The 26,971-nt window shown below is 48.8% G+C and overlaps 1 protein-coding gene across 10 annotated transcripts in view; it reads left to right on the forward strand.

Moving 5' to 3' along the window:
• COL19A1 (collagen type XIX alpha 1 chain) overlaps positions 1-26,971 on the forward strand; it is a 209,810-nt gene that overhangs the window by 26,098 nt on the left and 156,741 nt on the right. For all 10 annotated transcript variants that reach the window (XM_064164142.1, XM_064164145.1, XM_064164147.1 and 7 more), the window contains 3 exons: positions 230-359; positions 11,336-11,410; positions 13,364-13,463. In XM_064164142.1, coding sequence (XP_064020212.1) covers positions 266-359; positions 11,336-11,410; positions 13,364-13,463 — 269 coding nt within the window. In that variant the 5' untranslated portion in view covers positions 230-265. The remainder of the gene's footprint in view (positions 1-229; positions 360-11,335; positions 11,411-13,363; positions 13,464-26,971) is intronic.

Genomic DNA, 26,971 nt, shown 5'->3' on the forward strand with positions numbered 1-26,971 from the left:
CTTGGAGGGTCCCTTCCAACCCGAATCTGTGAATTTATGTTTGTCATTTATCTGTACATTGATCTGAATCGCTCTTTGGAGCTCCTTACAACAGCTCAACGACGCAGGCTGCGTGGGGCTAGCGACTGCCTTTTCCCAGCAAAGAAGTTCTTGTCTGTAATTTTTCTGATGGGGTGAGGGGAAGAGAAAAAGAAGAGATTGTTCAGAACATGATTATTTTCTGTTTCAGATTTGCAGCTGATCGTTCACATGTGCCCAGGGGGAGATGAAGTACGCTCGATCCTGCATAGTTTGGCTTTGTATGGCAGTCTTCCTCCTTTTTCCCGTCTCTACTTCTGTGGCTGTCAGTGACCAGACAGGTACTTCCATTTTTTCTTCTCTTGTCACAGACCAAAGGCATAAATTTCAGTGCTGTACAAACAAAGACAGTGCATGGAAAACAAGCAGCATGAGCAAATAAAGTAGGACCTTTTAAAATGTACTCTTTAAGAACTCTTAAGTTTGAAGTAGTTCCAAAGCAGCCTTTTTCTTCTGCTTGGAAGCAGTTGGAGTTTTGTGTTTACTTCTTAACTCACCATACAAAACAAGATTCACAAAGTTTTGCAGGCTCTGACTTAGCATAAAATCGTTTGGCTTTCTTAGAGCAGATAGTGATCACTTTGAGCTAAACAGCCTAATGCTTCTGCTAAGCTTCACTTAAACGTAATCCCTAGACCAGCTTGTACTTTTCACAGATGTAGAGGTAGACAAGACCTCAAAAGGCAGCGGAAAGGAATATAATGATATCGCAGAATCACAGAATGGTGGGGGTTGGAAGGGACCTCTGGAGGTCATCTAGTCCAAGCTCTCTGCTAGAGCAGGATCAGCCTGGGCAGGTTTCCCAGGATCACGTCCAGGGGTTTTTGAAAGTCTCCAGAGAGGGACACTCTGCAGCTTCTCTGGGCAGCCTGCTCCAGTGCCCCAGCACCCTCAAAGTGAAGTTTTTCCTTAAGCTGAAGTGAAACCTTTACTGAATACCTTTTGCCCCTTTTCCTATCACTGAGCACTGCTGAAAAGCACCATCCTCTTGACCCCTACTCTTCACAGATTTATATTGTTTAGCTTTTAAGCTTCACAATTCTCTTTTCTTCTATTTAAATTAAAATGTTCATTCTTCTCTTCTCTTCTCTTCTCTTCTCTTCTCTTCTCTTCTCTTCTCTTCTCTTCTCTTCTCTTCTCTTCTCTTCTCTTCTCTTCTCTTCTCTTCTCTTCTCTTCTCTTCTCTCGCTTCATAATGCTTTTTTATTCTCTTAAAAGCTTAATAATTCTGTTTCCTTCTTTCTCTTACTGTCCACACTTTCACTCTCTCACTTAAACTCTACATTGAGTCTTTAGAATGTGGTGAGGTCTGTCTTAGAGGCACACCACATGTGCCTGTAGCATAAGGAAGTGTCACTTCTCTAGGAGGGCTGAGCCTCAGCACAAACCCAAAGCTTTCTGAACTTGCCTCCAGTAATTAGGAAGGAGAACAGGCTTGTTGCTATTTAAATAAGAATTCTTTTTTGTGACTGGCTTTGGCTTTTTTCTTTTCTTTTTTTAGAAAATAAGATTTATTTTTAGCAATGCTATTTTGCCAGGAACTCTGATGGCAGGTAATAGGAGCTATATACATATCCACCAGCTCTGAATCTCTCTGAACGTATTTGGAGCTCAGACACAAGAAATTGAAAGGATCTGTAACTAGGTTAAGAATCTTTTTACTACCCCTAGCATAAATAGTAGTAGTTAATAAATCATAAGGGTAACATGTGGGCTCTGAGGTAAGAATAATGTGTTGTGAGGAGTGTGAATTTAAGGCAAAGAGGGGTTGGTCAGCTGGAACCAAGCTGGGTAGAGAGATCCATCTGTAAGCTGTGGTAGCTTTGGCATTCTCTGTGTTGTGAGGAAAGTGAATTTAAGGCAAAGAGGGTTTTTGCCTTACATTTTCACATGGTTTTAAGCCCAGCTGCAGCAGAACCCACACAGCTGCTCACATAACTGCCCCTCATTAACTCAGTTCAGGTGAGAGCCTGCTATCTGGTGTCACTAAGCTGCTTCTGCCAAGGGCAGCCTGGGCTGCAACAGTAGTGTGACCAGCATATAGAGAGAGGAGTTCTGCCACTTTACTATGCTGAGACCTCACCTCTTGACTGGTTCAACTGGCTGTCCTTGGCGTGGCCCCTTCCAGCTGCTTCTGGAGAAGCTGAACCTAGGACAATTTTGAGGGCAGCAAGGCTTAAGTGGTCTACTGATGTGTTGTTAGCCTCTGTGAGGGAGTGAGCCTGCATCCCAGCTGTGCAGTCATTCTCTTCAGCTGGCTGAAAGCAAAAGGGCTTGTCTTCTCTGCTGTTGCTAGCTGGTGGGGTGCAGAAGGGAAGTTTTAAAAGTCATAGGATCATCTGGTTGGCAAAGACTTTAAGACCACAGCTAGAACACAAAAGGTTCCACCTCAACATGAGGAGAAGCTTCTTCCCTGTGTGGGTAACAGAGCCCTGGAGCAGGCTGCCCAGAGAAGTGGCAGAGTCTCCTTCTCTGGAGACTTTCAAAGCCAACATGGACATGTTCCTGTGTGCCCTGCCCTGTGTGATCCTGCTCTGGCAGGGGGGTTGGACTGGATGATCTCTGGAGGTCCCTACCAACCCCTAACATTCTTTGATTCTGTGATGGAGTCCAAGCATACCCTAACATCTCCTTGTGCACAACTCTTAGACCATGTCTCTAAGCTCCTCATCCGAACATCTCCAAGGACTGTGACTCCACCACTTCCCTGGGCAGCCTGTTCTAATGCTTGGTAACCCTTTCAGTGAAGAGTTTTTTACTAACATGTGATCTAAACCCCTCTTTGTACAAATTTAGGCCATAAAAGGGTGTGAGTGCAGGAGATTCCCTAATAATACAGGTTAATAACAACTCCTAGAGTGGTTTGGTTTGGAAAAGCCCTTTCAGACCACTGTGTCCGACCATTCTCTAACTCTACCAAGGCTGAGGCTAAACCACTGCCCTCAGCACCACATCTCTGCCTCTTTGGTCACCTCCAGGGATGGGGATTCAACCACCACTCTAGGCAGCCTGTGCCAGGCTTGGAGAACCTTTTCAACGAAAATGCAATGAAGTGTTTCCTCTTTTCTTCTTATGTTCTTTTTCTTTCCTTCTTTCTGGTGAAAAGATGCCATAGTAAAAGGTGGAGCAGTCAGAGAAGTGACAGAGTGAACTGCTACCAGATTATCTAGCCTGTGCATTACACTTTGCTACATGTTTGTGCCTAGAAGTCTGTGCCTGCTTCTTTGCAGCCAGCAGAGAAACTGCAGTTTTCCTTCAGCTGATTGCCACAAATGGATCAAATATGGGTCAAATTAAACCACTGGGAGGAAGAGGAGAGATTGAACCTCTCCTGAGAAAAACTGATGGTGTGCAATTGAGAGAAGCTGCTGCAGTTTGAGGTGATACAGGCAGATGGTGAGGAATAACAAGTAGAGAGCTGCCAGCTCGAGCAGCTACGCTGACAGCAGGGAATAAGCTCCGAGTGAAGCCTCAAGTTAGTAACAGGAAAGAGACTCTTCCAGAGATTGAGGGGATGGTTACTGTTCAAGAAAGAAATACAAGTTGTAGAGCAGAAAACAGGACCTGAGAAAGGATGAACCCTCTGACAGTGCAGCAGGAAGTGATCCAGGCATGTCTGCAGGCCTCGTGTTCAGCTGAACCGACTCCTCAGTGTCTCAAAGTTGTCTACTAGGTTGTCTATTCGTGTGCAGGTGAATCTCTTACAAACTGGAAGTGTGCTCACTTCAAGAACAGAGAAGTATCCAACTCTTTTCCTTCCACCCCATCCCTCCTCCTTCAGTCCTTCCTGACTTTTTTTCTTCAACTGGCTCTTTCAGGGGCCTTTGTTCTCCTCTGTCTCAGTTTGGTTTGGAACAGCCTCTGTACTTCAGGATCTGCCTAGGGAATCCTTTCCATTTTCTTCCCTCAGTAGCATGTACATAGAATTTATTTCTCACTTCCCACCTAGCTGATCCTGCTTTAACAGGGAAGTTGGACTCAATGATCTCCAGAGGTTCCTTCCATCCCCTCCCATGCTGTAATTCCAGTATGAAAGCTTTGCCAGCAATGCACACAGATTATTGCATTTACATCCTGAACTTCCTTATCTGATCTACTTGAGTCCTAATTGACCTTCAAAAGCAGAGAAAAGTGTAACTGGAATTGATTTGAAGGGGAGGCAGGGGGAAGAAGTTTGTTAGGAGGAGATCTTTGGTGCAAGAGAAAAGAGTAACTGCTTCACATTAGGAATATTAATACTTTGTCTCATTCCCAGGTCATAGAATCACAGAAGGGTTTGGGTTGGAAGGGACCACCAAAGATCACCCAGTCAAACCCCTCTGCAGCCAGCAGGGACATCCTCCACTAGAGCAGGTTGCCCACAGCCCTGTCAAGCCTCACCTTGAATATCTCCAGGGCTGGGGTCTCAACCACCTTCCTGGGCAACCTGTTGCAGTGTTCCAGCACCCTCATGGTGCAGAACTTGTTCCTCACAGCCAATCTAAATCTGCTCTGCTCTCATATGAAATCGTTGTCCCTCGTCCTGTCCCTGCAGGCCTTTGCAAGCAGTCCATCTGCAGCCTTCTTGCATGCACCCTTAAGATGCTGGCAGCCTGCTGTCAGGTCTCCCTGGAGCCTTCTCTTCTCCAGGCTCAACACCCTCAGCTCCCTCAGTTTATCCTCATAGCAGAAGTGCTCTAACCCCCTGATCATTTCCATGGCCCTCCTCTGGACTCGCTCCATCAGCACCAGCTCCTTCCTTCATGGTGGCTTGTCCAACTTTCTCTCATAATGAGTCCCTTGCTAACTCCTGAAGAATGTTGGATAAACAAAGTGCTGGGACTGCCAGGCATGGTGAATTTCCATTGCCTTTTGACATGGAATGTGTTGTGAAGAGTACTGGCTCTACACCATGATTTTAGATAGGCACTTTAAGCCTCGCAGAGTCAGGGCTTTCAAGTATGCAAATCAGTTCAGCTTTTTGGTTTCCATCTTTTAGGACAGCTTGATACTTCTCAGAATCAAGATAAGGGCTCCAGAGCAGCTCATACACAATGAGATTGTGGTCTTAATAGTCTGGATAGGCAAGGTTGGATCCACAAACTGTTGTTCCTTGGATTTCTTAACTTGTAGTTAAATATCTTGGGATCATAGAACTGGTTTGGCTGGAAGAGGGCTCCACAGATCATTGGGTCTAATCTTTAACCCATGGTCTAGCCTTGAGCTCTGTGGTAACAGGTTGGACTTGATGATCTATGAGGTTTTCCGACCTTGGTGATACTGTGATATACCATGGCCACTAAACCATAGAATCATAGAATGCCAGGGTCTGGAAGGGACCTCCCAAGCTCATTTTGTGCAGCCTCCCTGCCAGAGCAGCATCACCCTGAGCAGATCACACAGAAACACATCCAGACAGTTCTTGAATATCTCCAGAGAGGGAGACTCCACAACCTCTCTGGGCAGCCTGCTCCAGGGCTCTGCCATCCTCACAGGGAAAGAAATCCTTCCTCAGGTTCAGATGCAACCCAACCTCCTGTGCTTCAACTTCCACCTATTGCCCCTTGTCCTGGCACTGGGCATCACCAAGAAGAGGCTGGCTCCAGACTCCTGGCACTCACCTCTTGCTGCATCCACACATTTCTTGAACACCTCCAAGGTGAGGACTCCACCACTTCCTTGGGCAGCCTGTTCCAATGCCTAGCCACTCTTTCAGGAATGAAAGTTTTCCTAACATCCAACCCTCCCCTGGCACAGTTGCAGGCCATTTCCTCTCCTTCTATCACCTGATATAAGGGAGAAGAGACCAATCCGCACCTCACTGCAACCTCTTTTCAGGGAGCTGTTGAGAGCAATGAGGTCTCCTCTCAGCCTCCACCTCTCCAGAGGAGAAGGTCATCTAATCCAACCATCAGCTTAACACCACCATGGCCATTAAACCATGTCTCAAGGTGCCATGTCCACATGTTTCTTGAACACTTCTAGGGATGGTGACTCCACTACCTCCCTGAGCTGCCTCTTTCAGCCACTCTTCCACTAGAGATGTTTCTAATCTCCAACCTAACCCTCCCCTGGCACAATTTCAGGCCATTTCCTCTCCTAGCACCTGATGCTGGGGAGATTGTCATGTTCTTCTTCCCATGAGTGTCTTCATGGAGACCTTCAACTCATCTGCCCAGATGATGAATGTTTTGTCTCAGGGCAAAGAAAACGTGAAGGTCTGCCAGCAGTATTAAAGATCTTTGAGGAGTTAACTTTTTTGACTGTACAAACTGGAACTGCAGAAAGAATTTTCATCAATCTATACTGATCAAAGTTGTCAGTCTTGATCTGGGAGAGGTTTGGGGTTGAATATTTTCCAGTCTTGCCCTCACTCTGGTAAAAAAGAATAACACTGGGCTAAAGGAGAGCATTGGCAGCATGCGAGAGAAGCTTCGCAGCAATGCCTTCAGTCCTTCTGAGGTAATGGCATACAACTCAAAAAGGAGCACTTAAACAGCCTGGCTATGCTGTGAATGTTATGCCACTGATATAAAAATAAGCCCACAGGCCAGTCTGTGACATGTGAGGAATCATTTGCTGTTATTTGAGCAAGGCAAAAATTAAGTCTGAAGTCTTTATTTGAACTTGTAAGAAAGTGGCTGGTGGGAATAAGCCAAAACTCCCAAGTGTTTCATCACCCACACGAGTGAATGCTGGAAAAATCCCAGTCACACTTGTGCCTCAGGTTCTCTAGAGCTCACTGCAGCAGCAGCAGCTCAAGGTAAAATCAGCAGTAAGCAGCATCTGGCTGCTCAGACAATAAGTACAACCCTACAGAGAGGAAAGGACCCCCCAGGGGTGTTGGTTGACAACCAGCTGGATGTGAGCCAGCAGTGTGTCCAGGCTGCCAGGAAAGCCACCAGCATCTTGGCCTGGATCAGCCAGAGTGTGGCCAGCAGAACTAGAAGTGATGGTGCTCCTGGCCTCAGCACTGGTGAGACCATGCCCTGAGGACTGGGCTCAGTTTTGAGCCACTCACTACAAGGACATTGAGGTGCTGATCTAGGGTAGAGTGTCCCTGCCTATGGCAGGGAGGTTGGAGCTAGATGATCCTTGTGGTCCCTTCCAACCCTGACTGATTCTGTCAGACCTTCTGCCTGCCTATAACTCCCTGAAAGGAGGTTGGAGGAAGGGGTTGGTCACTTCTCTCTAGTAATAAGTGACAGCATCACAGACTGCCAGGCTGGAAGGGACCCTAAGGCTCATCTAGACCAACCTTTCTAGGTGACAGTGGAGTTGAAATGAGTTGCCCCAGCACCCTGGCAAGCTGAGTCTTGAAACCATCCAGTGTAGGGGAATCCACTGCTGCCCTTGGGAGATGATTGCAATGTCTGACTACTCTCTTGGGCAAACATTTTCTTCTGCACTCCAATGGGAATGTCCCCAGCAGCCACTTGTCCTCATCACTCCTTGTGTTTTCCATGGTACTCCTGGTGAAAAGGGAGTTTCCATCCTGCTGGTGGCCACCCTTTGTGTGCTGGTCCATGGTGCTAAGGTCTGCCCTAAGCCTTCTCTCCTCAAGGTTGAGCAAACCCAACTCTCAGCCTTTCCTCTTACAGCAGGACTTCCAGCCCTCAGAGCATTCTTGTGGCCCTTTAGATGTGAAGAACATGGAACTTGACCAACCTTATGCAACAATGTCTTCTACCCAGTCTGTTCTGTAATTAAATCAATGCATCTTTCATCAAGTCTGATGCCAGGAGGTGTCTTTGTGGCTGTATTTTGTAGTTCACTTCCTACTGGTTGTTTCCTATCAGCCATTCTTGATGCAGATCATATCCTCTATCTCATTTGGTAGAAGTTGAGAGAAATTTGAAGGACAGTGAGCTCTCTGCACTGCTACGGAGTGAGTGACAAATCTCCCATGCTTGAAGACAACAAACACAGCCGGTTCCAGCGCCAGCTTTCATCCAGGATGCTCTGGGAAGTCTTTAAATATGGATGATCTCCAGGTTAATGGTAGGGCAATCCTCCTCTCTTTAAAAATGGATGATTTCCAGGTTAATGGCAGGACATTCCTCTTCTCTCTTTGAACTGATGCTTCACAAAGCCCTTCCAACTTCACCCTTCAGCAGCTTCAGATGGACTTTGAGCACTGTTTTAGTGCTATCAGCTTTGCAAAGAGCAGGCTGGAGAAGAAGGACTTGAGGCTGTCAGTTGATGAAAAACTCATTGTGAGCCAGCACTGGTCGCTGGCACCCAGCAGGCAGCTGTGTGCTGGCTGCAGCCAGAGCAGAGAGAGCAGCAGCACAGGGAGGGAATTCTGCCCCTCTGCTCTGCTCAGACCTCACCTGCAGCACTGCCTCCAGCTCTGGGGCCCTAGCATAAGAGGGACATGGACAAAGTCTAAGAGACTTTGCTCAGCAGCTCATGTAAGCCTTGGGACTTTCCCCTCCCTGGACTTAACATCTTTAGAGTGAAGTCCTCTGTGAATCTCATACTCATCCACATTCAGACTCCTCACTTGCACTATAAGAACCACAGGGCTCTGGCCAACCTGATCTAGTGGAGGATGCCCTCACTTGGCTGCTGAGGGGATTGGACTAGATGACCTTTGGAGGTGCCTTCCAACCCAGACCATTTTGTGATTCTGTGAACTGCTGGAGTGAGCCCAAAGGAGGCCATGAAGATGATCAGAGGCTGGAGAACCTTCCCTGTGGGACAGGCTGGGAGAGTTGGGGCTGTTCAGCCTGGAGAAGAGAAGGCTCTAGGGAGACCTTAGAGCAGCCTTCCAGTACCCAAAGGGGGCTACAGGAGAACTGGGGAGGGACTTTTACAAGGGCTTGGAGTGAGAGGACAAGGGGGAATAGATTGAAGCTTGAGGAGGGCAGATTTAGACTGGAGATTAGGAAGAAATTGGTCTAGCCTTGAGCTCTGTGGTAAAGGGTTGGACTTGATGATCTGTGAGGTCTCTTCCAACCTTGGTGATACTGTGAAATTCTTTCCAGTGAGGGTGGTGAGACACTGGAGGAGGTTGCTCAGGAAGGTTATGGATGCCCCTTCCCTTGAGGTGTTCAAGGCCTTGAGCAACCTGGGCTAGTGGAAGATGTCTCTGCCCATGGCAGGGGGCTGGAACTGGATGATGTCTAAGGTCCCTTCCAACCCAAACCATTCTCTGAATCTATATCAGAAGCCCATGTGCCAAATCCTGCTGTAGGTCATCTTCCATTGGCAGGTTTTACTAGGGTTTAGCAGGGCTGTTTGCAAAGCCAGAGCCTTGTTTCTGACCCATGCACAGAAGTGACATTTCCTCTGTATTTGCTTCTTCAAAGTGCTTGTTCTTGTGGGGATATACATAAATAAGGAGGAGAAAGACCCTTTTTTGCAAGTAAAATGCTGCATATTAATGATCCAGTGTTTGATCTAAGGCTTCAGTCAGATTTCACATTAGAATTTACCATATTCCAGGCATTAAACTATTGCTGCTTGGTTACTTAAGTACTTTGGTTCAGGCTTAATCCCCTCTGAAGCTGTTTTATTTCCAGCCATTAAAAAAAACTCCTAAAAGACTGCTTCCATTGTTTCTGGTCAGATCATCCACACTTGGAAATTCACACAATCACAGAATGAGAGCGGTTGAAAAGGACCTCCAGAGATCATCCAGTACAACTTCCCTGCTAAAGCAGGATCACCCAGGGCAAGGCACACAGGAACACATCCAGGTGGGGTTTGAAAGCCTCCAGAGAAGGAGACTCCACAACCTCTCTGGGCAGTCTGCTCCAGGGCTCTGTCACCCTCACTGTAAAGAAGTTTCTCCTCATGTTGAGGTGAAACCTTCCATGTTCACGTTTGTAGCCATTGTTCCTTGTGTTATTGCTGCTGACCACCAAAAAGAGCTTGGCCCCAGCCACTTGACACCCACCCCTCAGATATTGATAGACTTTGATCACATCTTCTCTCAGTCTTCTCCAGAACAAATAGCCCCAGGGCTCTCAATCTGCCTCCAGGCAGAAAGGAACCTGGGGGTGCTGGTAGATGGTAGCTGAACATGAGCCAGCAGTGTGCCCAGGTGGGCAGCAGAGCCAATGGCATCCTGGGCTGGCTCAGGAGCAGTGTGGGCAGCAGGACAAGGGAGGTTCTTGTGCCCCTGTGCTCAGCACTGCTCAGGCCACACCTTGAGTGCATTCTGTGCTTCTGTGCTCCACAACCTCCCTGGGCAACCTGTGCCAGTCTCTCACCACCCTCACTGCAAACAACTTCTTCCTAACAGCCAGTTTCAATCTGCCCTCTGCCAGTTCAAACCCATTCCTCCTTGTCCTGGCATTACCAGACCTTGTCAATAGTCCCTTCACAGCCTTCCTGTAGCTCCCTTCAGATCCTGGAAGGCCACCCCAGGGTCTCCCTTGAAGCTTTCTCTCCAGGCTGCAGAGCCCAAACTCTCTCAGCCTGTCCTCATAGCAGAGCTGCTGCAGCCCTCTGAGCATCTTGGTGTTCTCCTCTGGACTGGCTCCAACACTTCCATGTCTTTCTTGTGCTGGGGGCTCCAGAACTGCACACAGGACTCCAGATACAGAAGAAGTTCCATCTAAACATGAGGGGAAACTTCTTTAATTTAAAGATGCTGCAGCCCTGGAGCAGGCTGCCCAGAGAGAGATGGGAGTCTCCATCTCTATATGCATTCAAAACCTACCTGGATGTGTTCCGTTGTAACCTCCATTCTAGGGGGAATGGAGCAAAGCTGGAGGTGGGGAGAGTGAGGCTGGAGGTGAGGAGGAAGTTGTTGAGCAGGAGAGTGGTGAGAGGCTGGAATGGGTTGCCCAGGGAGGTGGTTGAGGCCCCATGGCTGGAGGTGTTTAAGGCCAGGCTGGATGAGCCTCTGAGCAGCCTGATCTTGGGTAAGGTGCCCCTGCCCATGGAACTAGATAATCCTTGTGGTCCCTTCCAACCCTGACTGATTCTCTGACCCTCTCTAGGTGAACCTGAGGGTCACCTCAGGTTGGTTGGACTTGATGATCTCTGTGGGTCCCTTCAAATCCCTACCATTCTGTGATGCTCTAATGAGCACATGATGGGATTTTCTATCTGTTTACATTGTTAGAAATGCAGCATGAAATCTGAGCTAGCATAGCTCTTAAGTGAGAATTCATTTGGTTTATTGCTGTTTTTCATAACCTAAGGAAACAAAAAGGAGCTCTTAAGGTTGCTACCACTGGTAAGATTACTACTGCTGTTCTGACAGCGTGTTCTAAGTCTTTTTTGCCTGATAGAATAGGTACTAAACTCTTCTCTCTTGAAGGTGCTGTGTGTCCTTTAATGAAAACAGTTGTCCATCATCTCAAGCAAATGAGGAGAGACAGTGTTGGTGTTTCAGGTAAGTGACTCTCCATATGGAAATCTACATTTGTGGTTGGCAGTGGATTCAATTGTAGGTGGCTGAGGCTGGCAGTGCCTGAAAGGGGCTACAAGAAAGCTGGGGAGGGACTTCTGACAGAGGCTTGTAGTGATAGGATGTGGGAAGGCTTTAGACTGGATCTTAGGAACATAGTGAGGGTGGTGAGACACTGGCACAGGTTGCCCAGGGAGGTTCTGGAGCACAGAATCACCAAATGGGACCAAAGATCACATTTGGTGATTCTGTGCTCCACAACCTCCCTGGAGGTGTTCAAGACCAGGTTGGATGAGGCCTTGAGCAACCTGGGCTGGCAGGAGGTGTCCCTGCCCATGGCAGAAGGGTTGGGACTGGATGATCTTTAACAGTCCTTTCCCACCCAAACTATTCTATGCATATAAAGTCAAGCAGGTTTGAAGAGACCTCCAAGCTCAGAGAAAGGTTGGACTTGGTCATCTTTAAGTCTCTTCCAACCCCACCCAATCTTCTTAATCTGTGTACAGAAGCAGTCTCATGGCAGCCACACAGAGTCCCTCACAACCCAGTATTGATATCTCTAGAGCCCTGAAGGAGGTGAAGGAGAAAATGGCAACAACAGAGTTTAATACTCTAGATTTGTAAGGAAGTGAGGGAGGTGCGACATGGGCACAGGCTGCCCAGGGAGGCTGTGCATGCCCTCTCCCTGAAGGCAGTCAAAGCCAGGTTGGATGAAGCCTTGAGCAACCTGTGCTGGTGGGAGGTGTCCCTGCCTGTGGCAGGGGGCTTGGAGCTAGGTGATTTTTGAGGTCACTTCCAAGCCAAACCATTCTATGAATCTAGGAATATGCACCACAGGCACAGACATTCAGTTCTCTAGTAAAAACTATTTAACTTTGGGGGGTTTTTGGGGGGTATGGTCTCATCAGACCTAATACAGTACAATATATAGAAATTATTTCCATTTCACAGATGTTTTTGATTCTTAACAGACTGTGCTCAAGGCCAGGCTGGATGTGAGGCTTTGAGCAAGCTGGGAGGTGTCCCTGCCCATGGCAGGGGGTTGGAACTGGAACCTGCAATACTGTGTCCAGATTTGGGCTTCCCAGTGCATAAGAGACAGGGAGAGTCCAGCTGAGGCTATCAGGATGATGTGGGGACTTGGACATCTCTACTAGAATCATACAACAGAATCATAGAATGGTTTAATTTGGAAGGGATCTCAAAGATCATCCAGTTCCAACCCCCTGACATAGAATCAAGCAGGTTGGCAGAGAGCTCCAAACTCCTTCAGCCCAACCTAGCACCCAGCCCTGGCCAACCAACCAGACCATGGCACTAAGTGCCCCAGCCAGGCTTGGCTTCAACACCTCCAGCCACACAGACTCCACCACCTCCCTGGGCAGCCCATTCCAATGCCAATCACTTTCTCTGCCAACAACTTCCTCCTAGCATCCAGAAAGTCCTTTCCATAGATTCATGGAATGGTTTAGGTTGGAAGGGACCTTAAAAAGCATCTACTGCAACCAGACTATGGGCACATGTGGGGACACCTTGCAACCCAAACCGTGCTATGAATCTATGAGTGCAGAATGCCAGCCTCATGCTGCAGAAGCTGTTTGGTTTATTTTTAGGCAGGTAGGGTTAAAATCAGGACGTTTTGTTCTTGGAAAGTATTGGTTCAAGTTCTGCAGCCCAGCTCATTTCCGTTGTTTTTTTCCCCCCCAAACATCCTTTGTTGTTATCAGTTCAGATGAGGAAGGAAATAACAAATGCACCTCTCGGTTTGCAAAGTCACCCAGGGGGTGGATTTTGCTCTGTCAATAAAATGAGTCTGTACATGGTTTGAAGCACAGCCACACAGTGCTCTAGGAAATCAGCAAGCCTGCTCAAAAGCAGTTCTTACCTCCCCTCAAAAAAGCCATTCAATAAACTAAAGGATTGTTTGGTGTTTCACAGGGTTTGACCTGGCAGAAAGCTTTGCTTTGAGGCAAACATCTTGTGGAGGGGAAAAAGTCTGTTTCAAACTGGGAAGTGCACCTCTCATCAGAGACACCAAGTAAGTGAGATCCTGCTTGCGTTCTAAGGCTGTGAAAAGCAGAGCTCAGACTCCCTGCTGCTGCTGGACTCCCCTGGGAGTGTGCCAGGGGCTGGGTCCTGGTGGCTTTATCTGTACTCTCTGAGAAGCTCTTGGATTCAAGTGCGGTGTTGTGCTGCAGTCTGCAAGTTCCTGGGTAGGAGGTGACTTGTGAATATGTTCCTCAAATCATGAGGCTGGTACTGAAAACTGCTGTTTGGACACCACAGAACTTCTCTGGTGTGGCAGCAGTGCTACAGAAACCTGTCCCCAGGGACACCGACTGTGCTGGCACAATTGAAAAGAGGGAGACTCCATTTCCTTGTAGGCTGCCTCCTCTCTTCCCCTCGCCTTGGCTCACCACCTTCTTCCTCCTATCCCATTTTCATTCCATTTCCCTTTTCTCCTCCTCTATTTGATTTTCTTTGTTCTTTCCTTTCCCCTTGTCTTTCCTTTTTCCTACTGCAATTAGCATCCAGCCTTTGAGCAGCACCAGCACAGTAGGTAGTCAGTGGAGAGGTGAAACTGGGCAGCATCCTGTTCTGAGAAAGGGTGGGATGATGGGCAGAGACTGCTTGAAAAATCCAGAGGAAGGTGAGAGAGAGTGAGGCTTGCATGGGGACAGGGAAAGAGCAAGAAGGAGTTAGGAATGCAGTTTCAAGTTCCTCATGCTCATCCCGGAGCTTCTTGGTTGGGATGTGCCCCCAGTCATGCGACTGTGGCTTCTGTACAGCCTGTTCCTGTGGTGAGGAGGGCAGCAAATGGAGACTGAGACTGCAGGTGAGGCATTCTCTGTCGCAAGAGGTCTTGCCCCAGCTTGCCTGGTGAAAACTACACCCGGCCCTCGGACTTCCCCTTCACTCAGAGCCTGGGCAGAGCAGCGAGAGGCTGTGAGTAGCGTGAGGCCAGGGGAGAGGGAGCAGAGATGAATCTGAGCCACCCGGGCACAAAACAGAAGTAAACTTGTGGAGGGGAGAAGGACTAAAGAAATAGGGCCTTAATATTCTAGATTAGCAGGCAGATCCTAAGTTGTTCTGAAGCCTGAGCTACTGTAAATACCACATTTTCATGCTCTAATTCTGCAAAGTTCAGCTGATCCCTGGCTTTTATTTTTAAGTACCTTGAACGTCAGCTATTGAGGGAAACTGACTACATGCAACTACTTCACACAGAGTGCTCTAGGGGGCTTTGGAGCCTTCCCAGCAGTATCAAGATTGTCTTTAGAATAAGAGGTGGATTTAGGGACCACCCATACATCTCTCCACTGAAAAAATAGTTCAGAAGTTTGTCCATAACAAACCACTTTTATTTCTTTTTAATTGTCATAGTTTGTACAGCTTTGGTTTTTTTTGGACAGGACTTTGGACAGGGCTGGGTGCTAGGTTGGACTGGATGATCTTGGGGGTCTCTTCCAACCTGGTTTATTCTGTGATTCTATGACTTTGAGGGAAATGTGAAACTACAGAAGAGCAGAAAATCAAGGGAGTGACCAAAATTGTGGGGCAGTTTTCCTTTCAGAAATGAGCACTTGGCAAAGAGTGAGGCACTAAGCAGATGCCTCTTGGAGGAGACAGTATGCAAATGCCTCTTGGAGAGTGAAATGCACACTGTGAGCTGACTTTATTCTGCAACTGAAAGAGAATAAGTGGGCAAAAAAGGGAGTGAGAGGAGCTAGAAATTTGAAATGAGTGAATGAGGACAAGTTTGAGGGAGCTGGAGGTGTTCAGCCTGAAGAAGAGAAGGCTCTGGGGGGACCTCAGAGCTGCCTTCCAGCACCTGAAAGCATCCTGCAAGAAGGCTGCAGAAGGATTTCTCAGGGTGCCTAAGATAGGCCATGAGGGAATGGTTTGAAGCTGAGGCAGAGCAGGGTTAGACTGGAGCTGAGGAAGAAGTTCTTCAGTATGAGGGTGGTGAGACTCTGGAAGAGGTTTCCCGGGGAGGCTGTGTCTGCCTTCTGCCTGGAGATGTTGAAGTCCTTGTTTGTAGCCTTGAGCAGCTGAATCTGGCTGAGTAGTTGCCTTGCCTATGGCAGGGAGGTTGGAGCAGATAATGTCTAAGGACCCTTCCAACCTAAGCCATTCTGTGAGTCTATGATTTAAAATATATGTTAGTTTGAGGGGAAAATTAATTTCTAAGAGCTTGGTGGTTTTAAAAGGGGTCTAGCAGGTGATGTGGTGGTTGAAAAGTCTAAAGCTTTTTACTCCTAGCTTTATGTTAGTGGTGTTTTGTTTTCTTCTTCTTAAAAGAGTTTATTATTGAAGGGTGTGTAGAAGAATTCACCTGATGGCTGTGGCTTGGCTGTTAATGGCTGGAAAGGAAAATGCCCAAGAAGGGCAGCACAAATACTTTTTTCTTCCTGTTTGTGGAGTGAGAAGGGAATTAACATTTTCTTCTGTATTTTGTCTCTTCAACTTTATGGAGGAAGGATGAATGGGTACTTTTGCTTCATTTTCAGATTAACTTGGACAGGGGATACAGAATTTCCATCTCTGGAGATATTCAAGGTGGGGCTGGACAGGGCTGTGGGCAACCTGATCCGGCTGAGGAGGCCCCTGTTGACTGCAGAGGAGGTTGGACTGGATGAGCTTTGGAGGTCACTTCCAACCCAGACCATTCTTGTATAGAATCATAGAATCAAGAAGGTTGGAAGAGAGCTCCAAGCTCAGCCAGCACAACCTAGCACCCAGCCCTGCCCAACCAACCAGACCATGGCACTAAGTGCCCCAGCCAGGCTTGGCTTCAACACCTCCAGCCACACAGACTCCACCACCTCCCTGGGCAGCCCATTCCAATGCCAATCACTCTCTCTGACAACAACTTCCTAACAACATCCAGCCTAGACCTGCCCTGGCACAGCTTTAGGCTGTGTCCTCTTGTTCTGTTGGTGCTTGCCTGGCAGCAGAGCCCAACCCCACCTGGCTGCAGCCTCCCTTCAGGTAGCTGCAGACAGCAGTGAGATCAGTATACTATAAAGGGCAATCCTAGTAGGCAGATGATTTGGCTTTAATGGTCTCTGGCTTCTCATGTTCCTCTCTCTCCCTCCTTGCTTGTGAAAACTTTAGGTTGATGGAGCAACTGAGATGGTTATTCATAAATGCAGAACAAGTCTAATAATATCACACCTGAAGATAAACTTTTCATTGAATCATAGAATGTTAGGGGTTGGGGGAGACCTACAGAGATCACGGAGTCCAACCCCCCCAGCACAAAGCAGGATCACCCAGGGCAAGTCACACAGGAACACATCCAGATGGGTCCTGAAAGCCTCCAGAGAAGGAGACTCCATAAGCTCTCTGGGCAGCCTGCTCCAGGGCTCCAGCACCCTTGCAGCAAAGAAGTTTCTCCTCATGTTGAGGTGAGCTTCCTGTGTTCCAGTCTGTATCCATTACCCCTTTTCCTATCACAGGACACTACAGAAAAGAGCCTGCACTCTCCTTCTTGCCAACCACCCTCCAGGTATTTATAGACAGCAATAAGATGCCCTTTCAGCCTTGTCCAGAGTAGACAGCCCCAGGGCTCTCAATCAGCTTGCTGGGGCAGCAAATAGCACCTCTGAAATACATCTTCCTGAAGAAAAGGGTTCAAAGTGGTTTCAATACCATGGTGGAATTCCATGAAATCCTTGTTCTTCAGGGCAGTAGCTTTGTTCATGCTTTTTAAACCTTTCTTCACAGAGAAAGAGAAGTCATCATTAAGAATAGAAATGACTTTTTAAATGCAGTCTGTTAAACACAGAGCTGTTGCTGAGACTGAATCAGGCAGGGTTGGAAGGGACCACAAGGAGCAGCCAATTCCAACCCCCCTCCCATGCCCAGGGACACCTCACACTAGAGCAGGCTGCACAGAGCCACATCCAGCCTGGCCTTAAAGACTTTCAGGGATGAGGCTTCGACCACCTCCCTGGGCAACCCCTTCCAGGCTCTCACCACCCTCTTGCTTCTTCCTAACATCCACTCTGAGTCTACCCATTGCTAACTTGGATCCGTTCCCCCCAGTCCTGTTACTACCTGACACCCTAAAAAGCCCCTCCCCAGCTGTCTTGCAGTCCCTTTCAGATACTGGAAACCTGGGAGCCTTCAGAGATAATTGTTAAAGACTTTGTCAGAGGTGTTTGAAGTGTTTTTGAGTCTCCTGTGGGCTGATTATTTGTAGAGAGGCAGTCAGGAGCACAGAGGCAGGTTTGGATCAGGACCTCGGCTATCTGGCACCGTAGCCTCAGCATGGGCTGGATCCCAGTTAGCCACCTCCAGTGCCTTGTAATAGATGATTTTGATTTCAGCCTCCTCCTCTTACAGCCTGTCAGACTGGGTGGTTCCAGTCTCCCTGCGTTATTTAGATGCTTCTTCTGCCTCAGAAACTATTTGAGCCGCCCTGGTGTGCAGCGAGGAGCAGAGCAGTGTTTGTTATGTGTCCTGCAGGAAACTGAGAGTATCTGATTAAGCTGACTAGCAAGTATCAGGTCACTTGGCACAGCTCCTCTTGCATTTCATTCATTCAGCCCTAGTGTGGGTAACAGAAAGCTCTGCTGTGCCATTTTTCTGCTCTGATGCCACTCTGCTTTCCTTTTTTTTTTTTCAATGGGCCTGGAGTAGTGTTGCACCTATTTATATGTTGTCAATAATTTCCAGTGCCATCTCAGCCTGGGAAGCTGAGCTCTTGGGAGACCTCACCTCCAATCCTGCTTCCACGTCTGCTGTCCCCACCATAAGAAGGATGCAGAACTGTTGGAGTGAGTCCAGAGAAGGGCCACAAAGATGATCCAAGGAGTAGCTCTGCTGTGAGGACAGGCTGAGGGAGCTGGGGATATGCAGCCTGGAGAGAAGTAGACTCTGAGGAGACCTCAGAGCTGCCTTCCAATAGCTGAGGGGATCCTACAGGAAGGCTGCAAAGGGACTTTTCATAGGGGTGTCTAGGGACAAGACAAAAGGGAATGGTTTGAAGCTGGAGGAAGAGTAGATTTAGACTGGATCTTAGGAAGAATCAGAGTCAGTCAGGATGGGAAAGGACTGCAAAGATCACCTAGTTCCAACCCAAGAAGTTCTTCAGTGCCAGGGTGGTGAGACTCTGGAACAGGCTGCCCAGGGATGTTGTGGATGCCTCTTCCCTGGGGATGTTTAAGGCCAGGCTGTCCCTGGAGGTGTTCAAGACAAGACTGGATGGGGCACTTAGTGCCATGGTCTGGATGATTGGATAGGGCTTGGTGCTAGGTTGGGCTGGATGAGCTTGGAGCTCTCTTTCAGCCTGGTTGATTCCATGATTCTATGACCTCCAGGATCATTGAGTCCAAACTATATCATGATAGAATAATGGAATTGATTCAGTTGCAAGAGACCTTTAAGATCACCATGGCCATCAAACTATGTCCCACAGTGCAATGGCTATAGGTTTCCTGAAGACCTCTGGGGATGGGGACTCCAGCACCTCTCTGGGCAGGCTGTGACAATCCCTGACCACTTTCAGTAAGGAAATTGTTCCCAATCTCTAACCTAACCCTCCCCTGGCACAATTTCAGGCAATTTCAGGCCATTTCCTCTCATTCTGTCACCTGATACTAGTGAGAGAGCCCAACCCCCACTTCCCTCCAACCTCCTTTGAAGGAGTTGTAGAGAGCAATGAGATCTCTCCTCAGCCTCCTCTTCTCCATACTGCACAACCCCAGGTCCTTCCCCAGTCCTGTAGTCCAGACCCTTCCCCAGCTTTGTTGCTCTTCCCACTGAGGTGTTAATTTTCCTTCAGTCAGTGTGCTCTGCAGTCACCGTTGGTTTTCCAGAGTGTAGCAGGTGCCACCTATGCAGCAAATTCCAGTTTGGCACTCAGCTTGCTGACAAAATCAGCACAGAGCCAGGTACTGCCAGCAGCTAACAGTGTGCAGAACTGCTGGACACAAGGAGACCTTCATGCTAATCTTTGTTCATCAATTTTTAGTCTGGAGAGAAGAAGGCTGAGAGGGGATCTGATCAATGTCTATAAATATCTGAGGGTCAGGAAGGAAGGGACAGGGACAGCCTTGCTCACTTGTGCCCTGGCACAGGACAAGGGCAGGGGATGAAAACTGCAGCACAGGAGGTTGCACCTCAACATGAGGAAGAACTTCTTGACTGTAAAGGTCTCAGAGCCCTGTCACAGGCTGCCCAGAGAGGTTGTGGAGTCTCCTTCTCTGGAGCCTTTCCAGCCCTGCCTGGATATGTTCCTGTGCAACCTGTGCTATATCCTCTGGTCCAGCTCTGGGGGGGGGGGGGGTGGACAATGATCTCCAGAGGTTCCTTCCAGCCCTAACATCCTGTGATTGCCTGAGAATAAATAGCAGCACCATGAAATAATGTCAGTGTCCTGCTCCAAACCCTGCCAGATGTCAGTTGTTCCTCGTTCTTCCCCATGGGCTGCTTTTCTCTCCTCTGAAGGCACCAAGAAAGGAGAGACCAAGTTGCTTTTGGTGGAGTTTCAGCATGTGTTGGAAATGGATGATTCTGATTAGCAAATCTAAAGGGCTCTCTGGCTTGGTAGTTTGTTTGGCTTTGACAACTCCAATTAATTTACTGAGGAGCTTGTCCTTGCTATCTGTTCAGTGAGCTCACACTTGCAGCCGTTGGGTTGGCTCTCATGACGTGTTTGGGACTTCTTCCCAGTTTGGTGTAAGGCACAGCAGAGGAGCTTGGAGCTTGACTGTATTTGGGCTATTGAGCTCCATCAGCACTGCTGTCACTCACTGCTGCCAGAAGAGCTGTGCCTATGGCTCAGGCCAGATTTCAAAGGAAGCATTTCACCTCCTTGGGATGTCAAGTGACGAGGTGCAGAAGTACTGCTCCCACTCCTGTCAGGATATTGCAGGCTGAAGGACAAGATGTGATGATGACAGGAACTTGTGAGAACACTCATATGGACAGAGACATTAGAAGCAAATGTACCACAAAAGGACCAAGTGCAGAACATAGAATCATGGAGTGGTTTAGATTGCAAAGGACCTCAAAGCTCATCCAGTTCCAACTCCCTGCCATAGACAGGGACACCTCCCACTAGAACAGGACGCTCAGGGGCTCAGGAGCCACAAAGACACTAGACAGAGACCAATGGGATGAGACTGAACAAGGCCAAGGGCAGGGTTCTACACTACTTTGGCCACAACAACCCCAAGCAGCACTACAGGCTGGGGCCAGAGTGGCTGAGAGCAGCCAGGCAGAGAGGGACCTGGGGGTGCTGGCAGAGAGGAGCTGAACATGAGCCAGCAGTGTGCCCAGGTGGGCAGCAGAGCCAATGGCATCCTGGGCTGGCTCAGGAGCAGTGTGGGCAGCAGGACAATGGAGGTTCTTCTGTCCCTGTGCTCAGCATTGCTCAGGCCACCCCTTGAGTGCTGTGTCCAGGTCTGGGCTCCTGAATTGCAGAGAGGTGTTGAGGTGCTGGAAGGTGTTTGGAGAAGGGCAGCATGGCTGGGGAGGGGCCTGGAGCAGAGCCCTGTGAGGAGAGGCTGAGGGAGCTGAGGGTGTGCAGCCTGCAGCAGAGGAGGCTCAGGGCAGAGCTCATTGCTGCCTGCAGCTGCCTGCAGGGAGGCTGTAGCCAGGTGGGGTTGGGCTCTGCTGCCAGGCAGCCAGCAACAGAAGAAGGGGACACAGCCTGAAGCTGTGCCAGGGAGGTCTAGGCTGGATGTTGTTAGGAAGTTCCTGGCAGAGAGAGTGATTGGCACTGGAATGGGCTGCCCAGGGAGGTGGTGGAGTCTGTGTGGCTGGAGGTGTTGAAGCCAAGCCTGGCTGGGGCACTTAGTGCCATGGTCTGGTTGGTTGGGCAGGGCTGGGAAATGGCTCTTTCCAGTGAGGGTGGTGAGATACTGGCACAGGCTGCCTGGAGAGGCTGTGGAGTCTCCTTCTCTGGAGCCTCTCAAGGCGTGTCTGGATGTGTTGCTGTGTGCCCTGAGCTAGATTGTGTGGTCCTGCTCTGGCAGGGGGGTTGGACTCGATGATCTCTTTGGGTCCCTTCCAACCCCTGACATCCTGTGAGCCTTTCTGGAAGACTCTCTTTAGTTTTCAGCAGTGATCCCTGCCTGTGTGACTGTTAGGATGTGGAGACAGAGCTGCTGTGCCACCAGGAAATGACATCAGCTTCAGCCTGGTTTGTTGTGAAAGCGTTAGGAGCACTGAAAAAGCACTTGGTGATCTGAGATAGCTGATACAATTCCATGGAAGGGAAAGTCATGACTCATTAACTGCTTAGGACTCTTGAAAGATTGAAGAGTTATAACCCAGCCTTGCTTCACTGCTTTCCTTGAGGACCTCTTCACACTGCTGCCATTAATCCATATTATGCCAGAGGTGACGTTTGTCACACCGACCGAGCTGTTGCTAGCACAAACCAATGCCCTCTCTTTAAACAGCTTATGCTGGGTTGATTTTTAGCTCTCATACACACTTAAATGGGACCTTTTATTCAAGGGGCCCCAGGTGGCCCTGCTTGAGCAGGAGGAGTCAGAGCAGATGACCTCCAGAGATCCTTTCCAGCCCTGGCCACTGTGGGGTTCAGTGGTTCTGAGATGTAGACTACACAGTGAATGGATTGTCACAGATTGCCACAGCCAAGGTCCCCTTGTCCACTCACCCTGCAGGCAGCAGGGATGCCTCCAGCCACATCAGGCTGCCCAGGGTCACATCAAGTCTGATTTTGAGTGTCTGCAGGGATGGGGCTTCAAGCACAAGATTTCTCAGTATTTTACCACTCTCATTGTCAGAACTTCACAGAATCACAGACACCTCCAGGCTGGCAAAGCCTCTCAGGATCACCAAGTCCAACCTAGAGCCCTACTCTGCAAGATTCACCTTAAACCATAGCCCTGAGCACCACATCCAAACCACCCTGAAACACAGCCAGGCTGGGTGACTCCACCACCTCCCTGGGCAGCTGAATCCAGTTCCTGAACCCTCTCTGCATGAAAAACCTTTTCCTAATTATCTCAATTCAAGAGAGATGTTGAGATGCTGGAAGGTGTTTGGAGAAGGGCAGCAAGGCTGGGGAGGGGCCTGGAGCAGAGCCCTGTGAGGAGAGGCTGAGGGAGCTGGGGGTGTGCAGCTTGCAGCAGAGGAGGCTCAGGGCAGAGCTCATTGCTGCCTGCAGCTGCCTGCAGGGAGACTGTAGCCAGGTGGGGTTGGGCTCTGCTGCCAGACAGCCAGCAACAGAAGGGGACACAGCCTGAAGCTGTGGCAGGGCAGGTCTAGGCTGGATGTGAGGAGGAAGTTGTTGTCAGAGAGAGAGTGATTGGCATTGGAATGGGCTGCCCAGGGAGGTGGTGGAGTCTGTGTGGCTGGAGGTGTTGAAGCCAAGCCTGGCTGGGGCACTTAGTGCCATGGTCTGATTGTTTGGCCAGGGCTGGGTGCTAGGTTGTGCTGGATGATCTTGGGGGTCTCTTCCAACCTGCCTGATTGTATCATTCTATGATTCTAAATCTACTTTTCTCTGGTTTGGAGCTGTTGCCCCTCACTCTGTCCCTGCAATCCTTTGGACACAGCTACAGGCCTTTGTTAAACTCAACTGTGATTCAGCAAATAGCAATGCAATGTTGATAGAGCTGTGCTCGATATATTTTAACCCCATTTAATCCCTGTCTTACATCAGGCTAAGCTGGAGGTACTCATTGTTAATTTTAACTTGACTTTAATTGAGTCCTCTCTAAGTCCTGAGACTTCAGAAGTGCTAATTTCCAGCTTCTGGTAGTGCTGTGAGGTCTGTGCTGCAAAGGGGTTTTCTGCTCTTCTCTTTCCCTTTGTTCATTCACTTAAGAAGTGGTGGCACTGAGGCATTCTGCAGGCTGGAAACGAGCACAGGGTTTAGCTAATGGTCCTTCCAACTGTAAGCACAACACCAGCCTTGAATATTCCTGGGCTGGCCATGCTGTGTGTGGGGGGTGTCAAAGCCAAAGCATGTTCTCTCTCTGGAGCTTCACTCTTGCAGCTGACAGAGCTACTTATTTCAGGTCAGGCCTTGGTATCTGCTATCATTAACTCTCTTTCCTACTCCAGCCCCTTCTGTTGGGAACTAAATCTTCAGTGCTTACAGCATCTTTTTCTCAGGGTGAGGACAGCTGGAGCCAAGATGGGTAGAGAGCTCCATCTGTAAGCTGTGACCAGTAGAGAGATCCACCTGTAAGCTGTGGTATCTTTGGTGGTGTCTGTGTTGTGAAGAGTGTGAATTTAAGGCAGAGAGGTTATTTACCTTACATTTTGACATGGTTTTAAGCCCAGCTGCAGTAGAGCCCCACACAGCTGCTCACATACCTGCCTCCCATTAACCCAGTCCAGGTCAGAGCCTGCTATCTGGTGCCACTAAGCTTCTTTTCTACTCCAGCTTCTTCTATTAGGAACTAAACCATCAGCACTTACACCTTCTTGGGTTTGGGAAGAGGTCAGCTGGAACCAAGCTGGGTAGAGAGATCCATCTGTAAGCTGTGGTAGCTTTGGTGTTGTCTGTGCCTGTTCTCAAGCACTTTTGAGCAGTGCTGGCTTGTGACTTCAGCCTGGCTTGAGTTTGTTTTTAGGCAGGTCTGCATGCTGCAGGGGAGGAGGCAGCTTGTTATCCAGGCAATTAATTGGGGAGGTTAGGAGAGAAGCATCCCTCAGTTTGGTTCAGCAGCAGTCCATGCAGGACCAGCTCTCCCTTTCCCCTGCCAGCCATGCTGCTATGTTTACTGAGCACTCAGCCTGCAGGGCGATTTGCCTTCTGCCATCAGCCAGGCAGAATGAGCCCAGGAAGGAAGGGGAGAGCCTGTTCCAAGAGTAATCAGAGTTCAGTTGCTAGTACTTGTTTCACTGATTCATTGTGAAAAGCTACCAAAGTTGGAGATGGAGGTGAAAGGAGACTAAACAGGAAGAAATTGGAGGTTGCAAGGGAACAAAGCATTGGGGCTGGTAGCATGAGGGCATGCAGAAATGCACGAGGTAGCTCCCTTGTGAGCAGCATGAGAAGTCAGAGGGCGTGAGTCTCTCAGCATGCAGCTCTGCTGGAGCTGCCAACCTTCCTGTGTGCCACACTGGGAGCCCATTCTGCTTCTGGCAGCAGCAGGCATCTCCTGCTACCTGGAGAAATGCCTGCGTGGGGCTGGCAAACTGGCTGTGGAAAGCTCCGAGGAGAGATGGATGCTTAGGTTTCTTCCTCCTCTAAACGAGATTACATGGATATATTAGATCAAGGGAAGAGGAACATCATTCCTGATTTCCTCTCCAAAGCATGCAGGGCATCATCTGTCTTCAGGCTGAGTGGTCATGGCCTCCAATGGACAGATCCTCTCTGCTACTCTGCATTTGCTTTGCTTTCCCAGACAATAGCAGCCACAGAGACAGGATGAGGAGCAAAAGCTTCAAGCTAGAGAAGAGCAGATTTAGGCTGTTAGGAGCAAGTTCTGCACCATGAGGCTGGCAGAACCCTGCAGTGGGTTGCACTGCAGGGAGGTAGATGCTGGAGTGAGTCCAGAGAAGGTCAACAAAGCTGGGGAAGGGCCTAGAGAATAAATCTTTTGAGGAGCAACCAAGGGAGCTGGGGATGGTTAGTGTGAGGAAGAGGAGGCTGAGGGGAGACCTCATTGCTGTCTACAGCTACCTGAAGGGAGATTGTGGAGAGGCTGCTGCTGGGCTCTGCTCACAGGTAATTGGAGACAAATCTGGGCAAAGCTTATTTTGAAGATGCTATAGCAGGACATAGCAAGATCTGGAGACAGAACAAGGGGGAATGGCCTCAAGCAGAGGCTGGGAAGGTTTAGATTGGACACTAGGAAAAACTTTATCCTGGAGAGAGTGGTCAGGGACTGGAATGAGCTGCCCGGGGAGGTGGTGGAGTCACCCAGCCTGGCTGTGTTTCAGGGTGGTTTGGATGTGGGCTCATGGCCATGGTTTGAGGTGAATCTTGCAGAGTAGGGTTCTAGGTTGGACTTGGTGATCCTGAGAAGCTTTGCCAACCTGGGTGCTTCTGTGATTTCTGTGAGGTAGTTGAGGCCCCATCCCTGGAGAGATATTCAGTGTGAGGCTGGACAGGGCTGTGGGCAAGCTGATCTAGTTGAGGGTGTCCCTGCTGACTGTGAAGGGGGTTGGACTGGATGAGCTTTGGAGGTCCCTTCCAACCCTAACCACCCTAGGATTCCATGTTTCTGTGATCCACAGGCGATTGCCACTGTCCCACACATCTTGCACCAGGGTAGGAAGCCTGTTAAAACACAGAGCCATTTTCACTGCCACTTATTTTTCCTCTCTAATGTTGTCAGAGGCTTTCTTGATCAGCTGAACAACTCCATTCCGCTGGAAACAATCATCCTGAGCAGCAGAATTTAACATCTCATTGACTTCAGACTGCTCTAATAACTCGAGCTGCTGTTGCCTTTGTTCCATTCCTGTGAGCACACAAAGGACCACATGAGCTAGAGAGCTGCTCATAAAATGGCTAAATAAAGACAGGGGTAGGTGTTAAATAAATCAAGTTCCTTTTTGAGTTGTTGAAGCTCATATATTCTCTTCTTGATGCTTGCCATGCTTCAAATCCAGCTGTGGTGCTCTTTTTAAGGACATCCAACACAGCAAAATGGCCTTGAGGGAGATTATGTAAGAATGCCAGAAGCTTGGAACAGTTTGTGAATGTCTTGAAGCAAACTGATCTCTCTGAAAGAGTTCTACTGCTGTTTTTTTTGTTTTGTTAAGATCAGCTTAGCTTTAAATATAGAAGACAAAGTCGTGTCTTAGGAGACTATCACAAAGCTACCAAAGAAACAGGTCCATAGATTCATAGAATGGTTTGGCTTGGAAGGGAGCTGAAAGATCATCCAATTCCACCCCCTCTGCCATGGGCAAGGCCACCTCCCACCAGCCCAAGTTGCTCAGGGCCTCATTTGTCCTGGCTTTGAACACCCCCAAGGAGGGAGCAGCCACAACCTTCCTTGGGCAAGATTACCTCAGAGGGCCCTTTCCAACCCAGTGTGATCTGTGAAGCTGTGAGAAACATCACTCTGCTCAAGACTTTCACACTGATAGAATCACAGAATTGCTTTGGCTGGAAAAGATCTCCAAGATCATCAAATCCAACCCAGCACCACAGTGCCCACTAAGCCATGTCCCAGAGTGCCATGTCCACATCTTTTTTTTTAACAGCTCCAGGGATGATGAGACCACAGCCTCCCTGAGCAGCCTGTTCCAAACCCTGAACACCCTTTCAGTAAAGAAATGTTTTTCTTAGTATCCAGTCTGAAGTGCTTTTCCCATTTATATTCCTCCTCTGTGTTCCCCACCTCTCAGACACCAAGCTCAGCAGCTTTCCCTGTTTCCTGTTGAGGCCTTGAGCAACCTCTTCCAGTGGCAGGGGTCCCTGCCTATGGCAGGGGATTGGAACTGGATGAGCTTTGAGGTCACTTCCAACCTAAGCCATTCTATGATCTTTAGAGGGCCCTTCCAACCCACAATGTTCTGTGAATGCACAAACCATGCTGAAGTGAATCCTGGAGATGCCTCCAGTCTTTCTGAATCCCAGGTGATCAT

This window comes from Pogoniulus pusillus, chromosome 25 (genome assembly GCF_015220805.1).
Source record: "Pogoniulus pusillus isolate bPogPus1 chromosome 25, bPogPus1.pri, whole genome shotgun sequence".
Lineage (NCBI taxonomy): Eukaryota > Metazoa > Chordata > Aves > Piciformes > Lybiidae > Pogoniulus > Pogoniulus pusillus.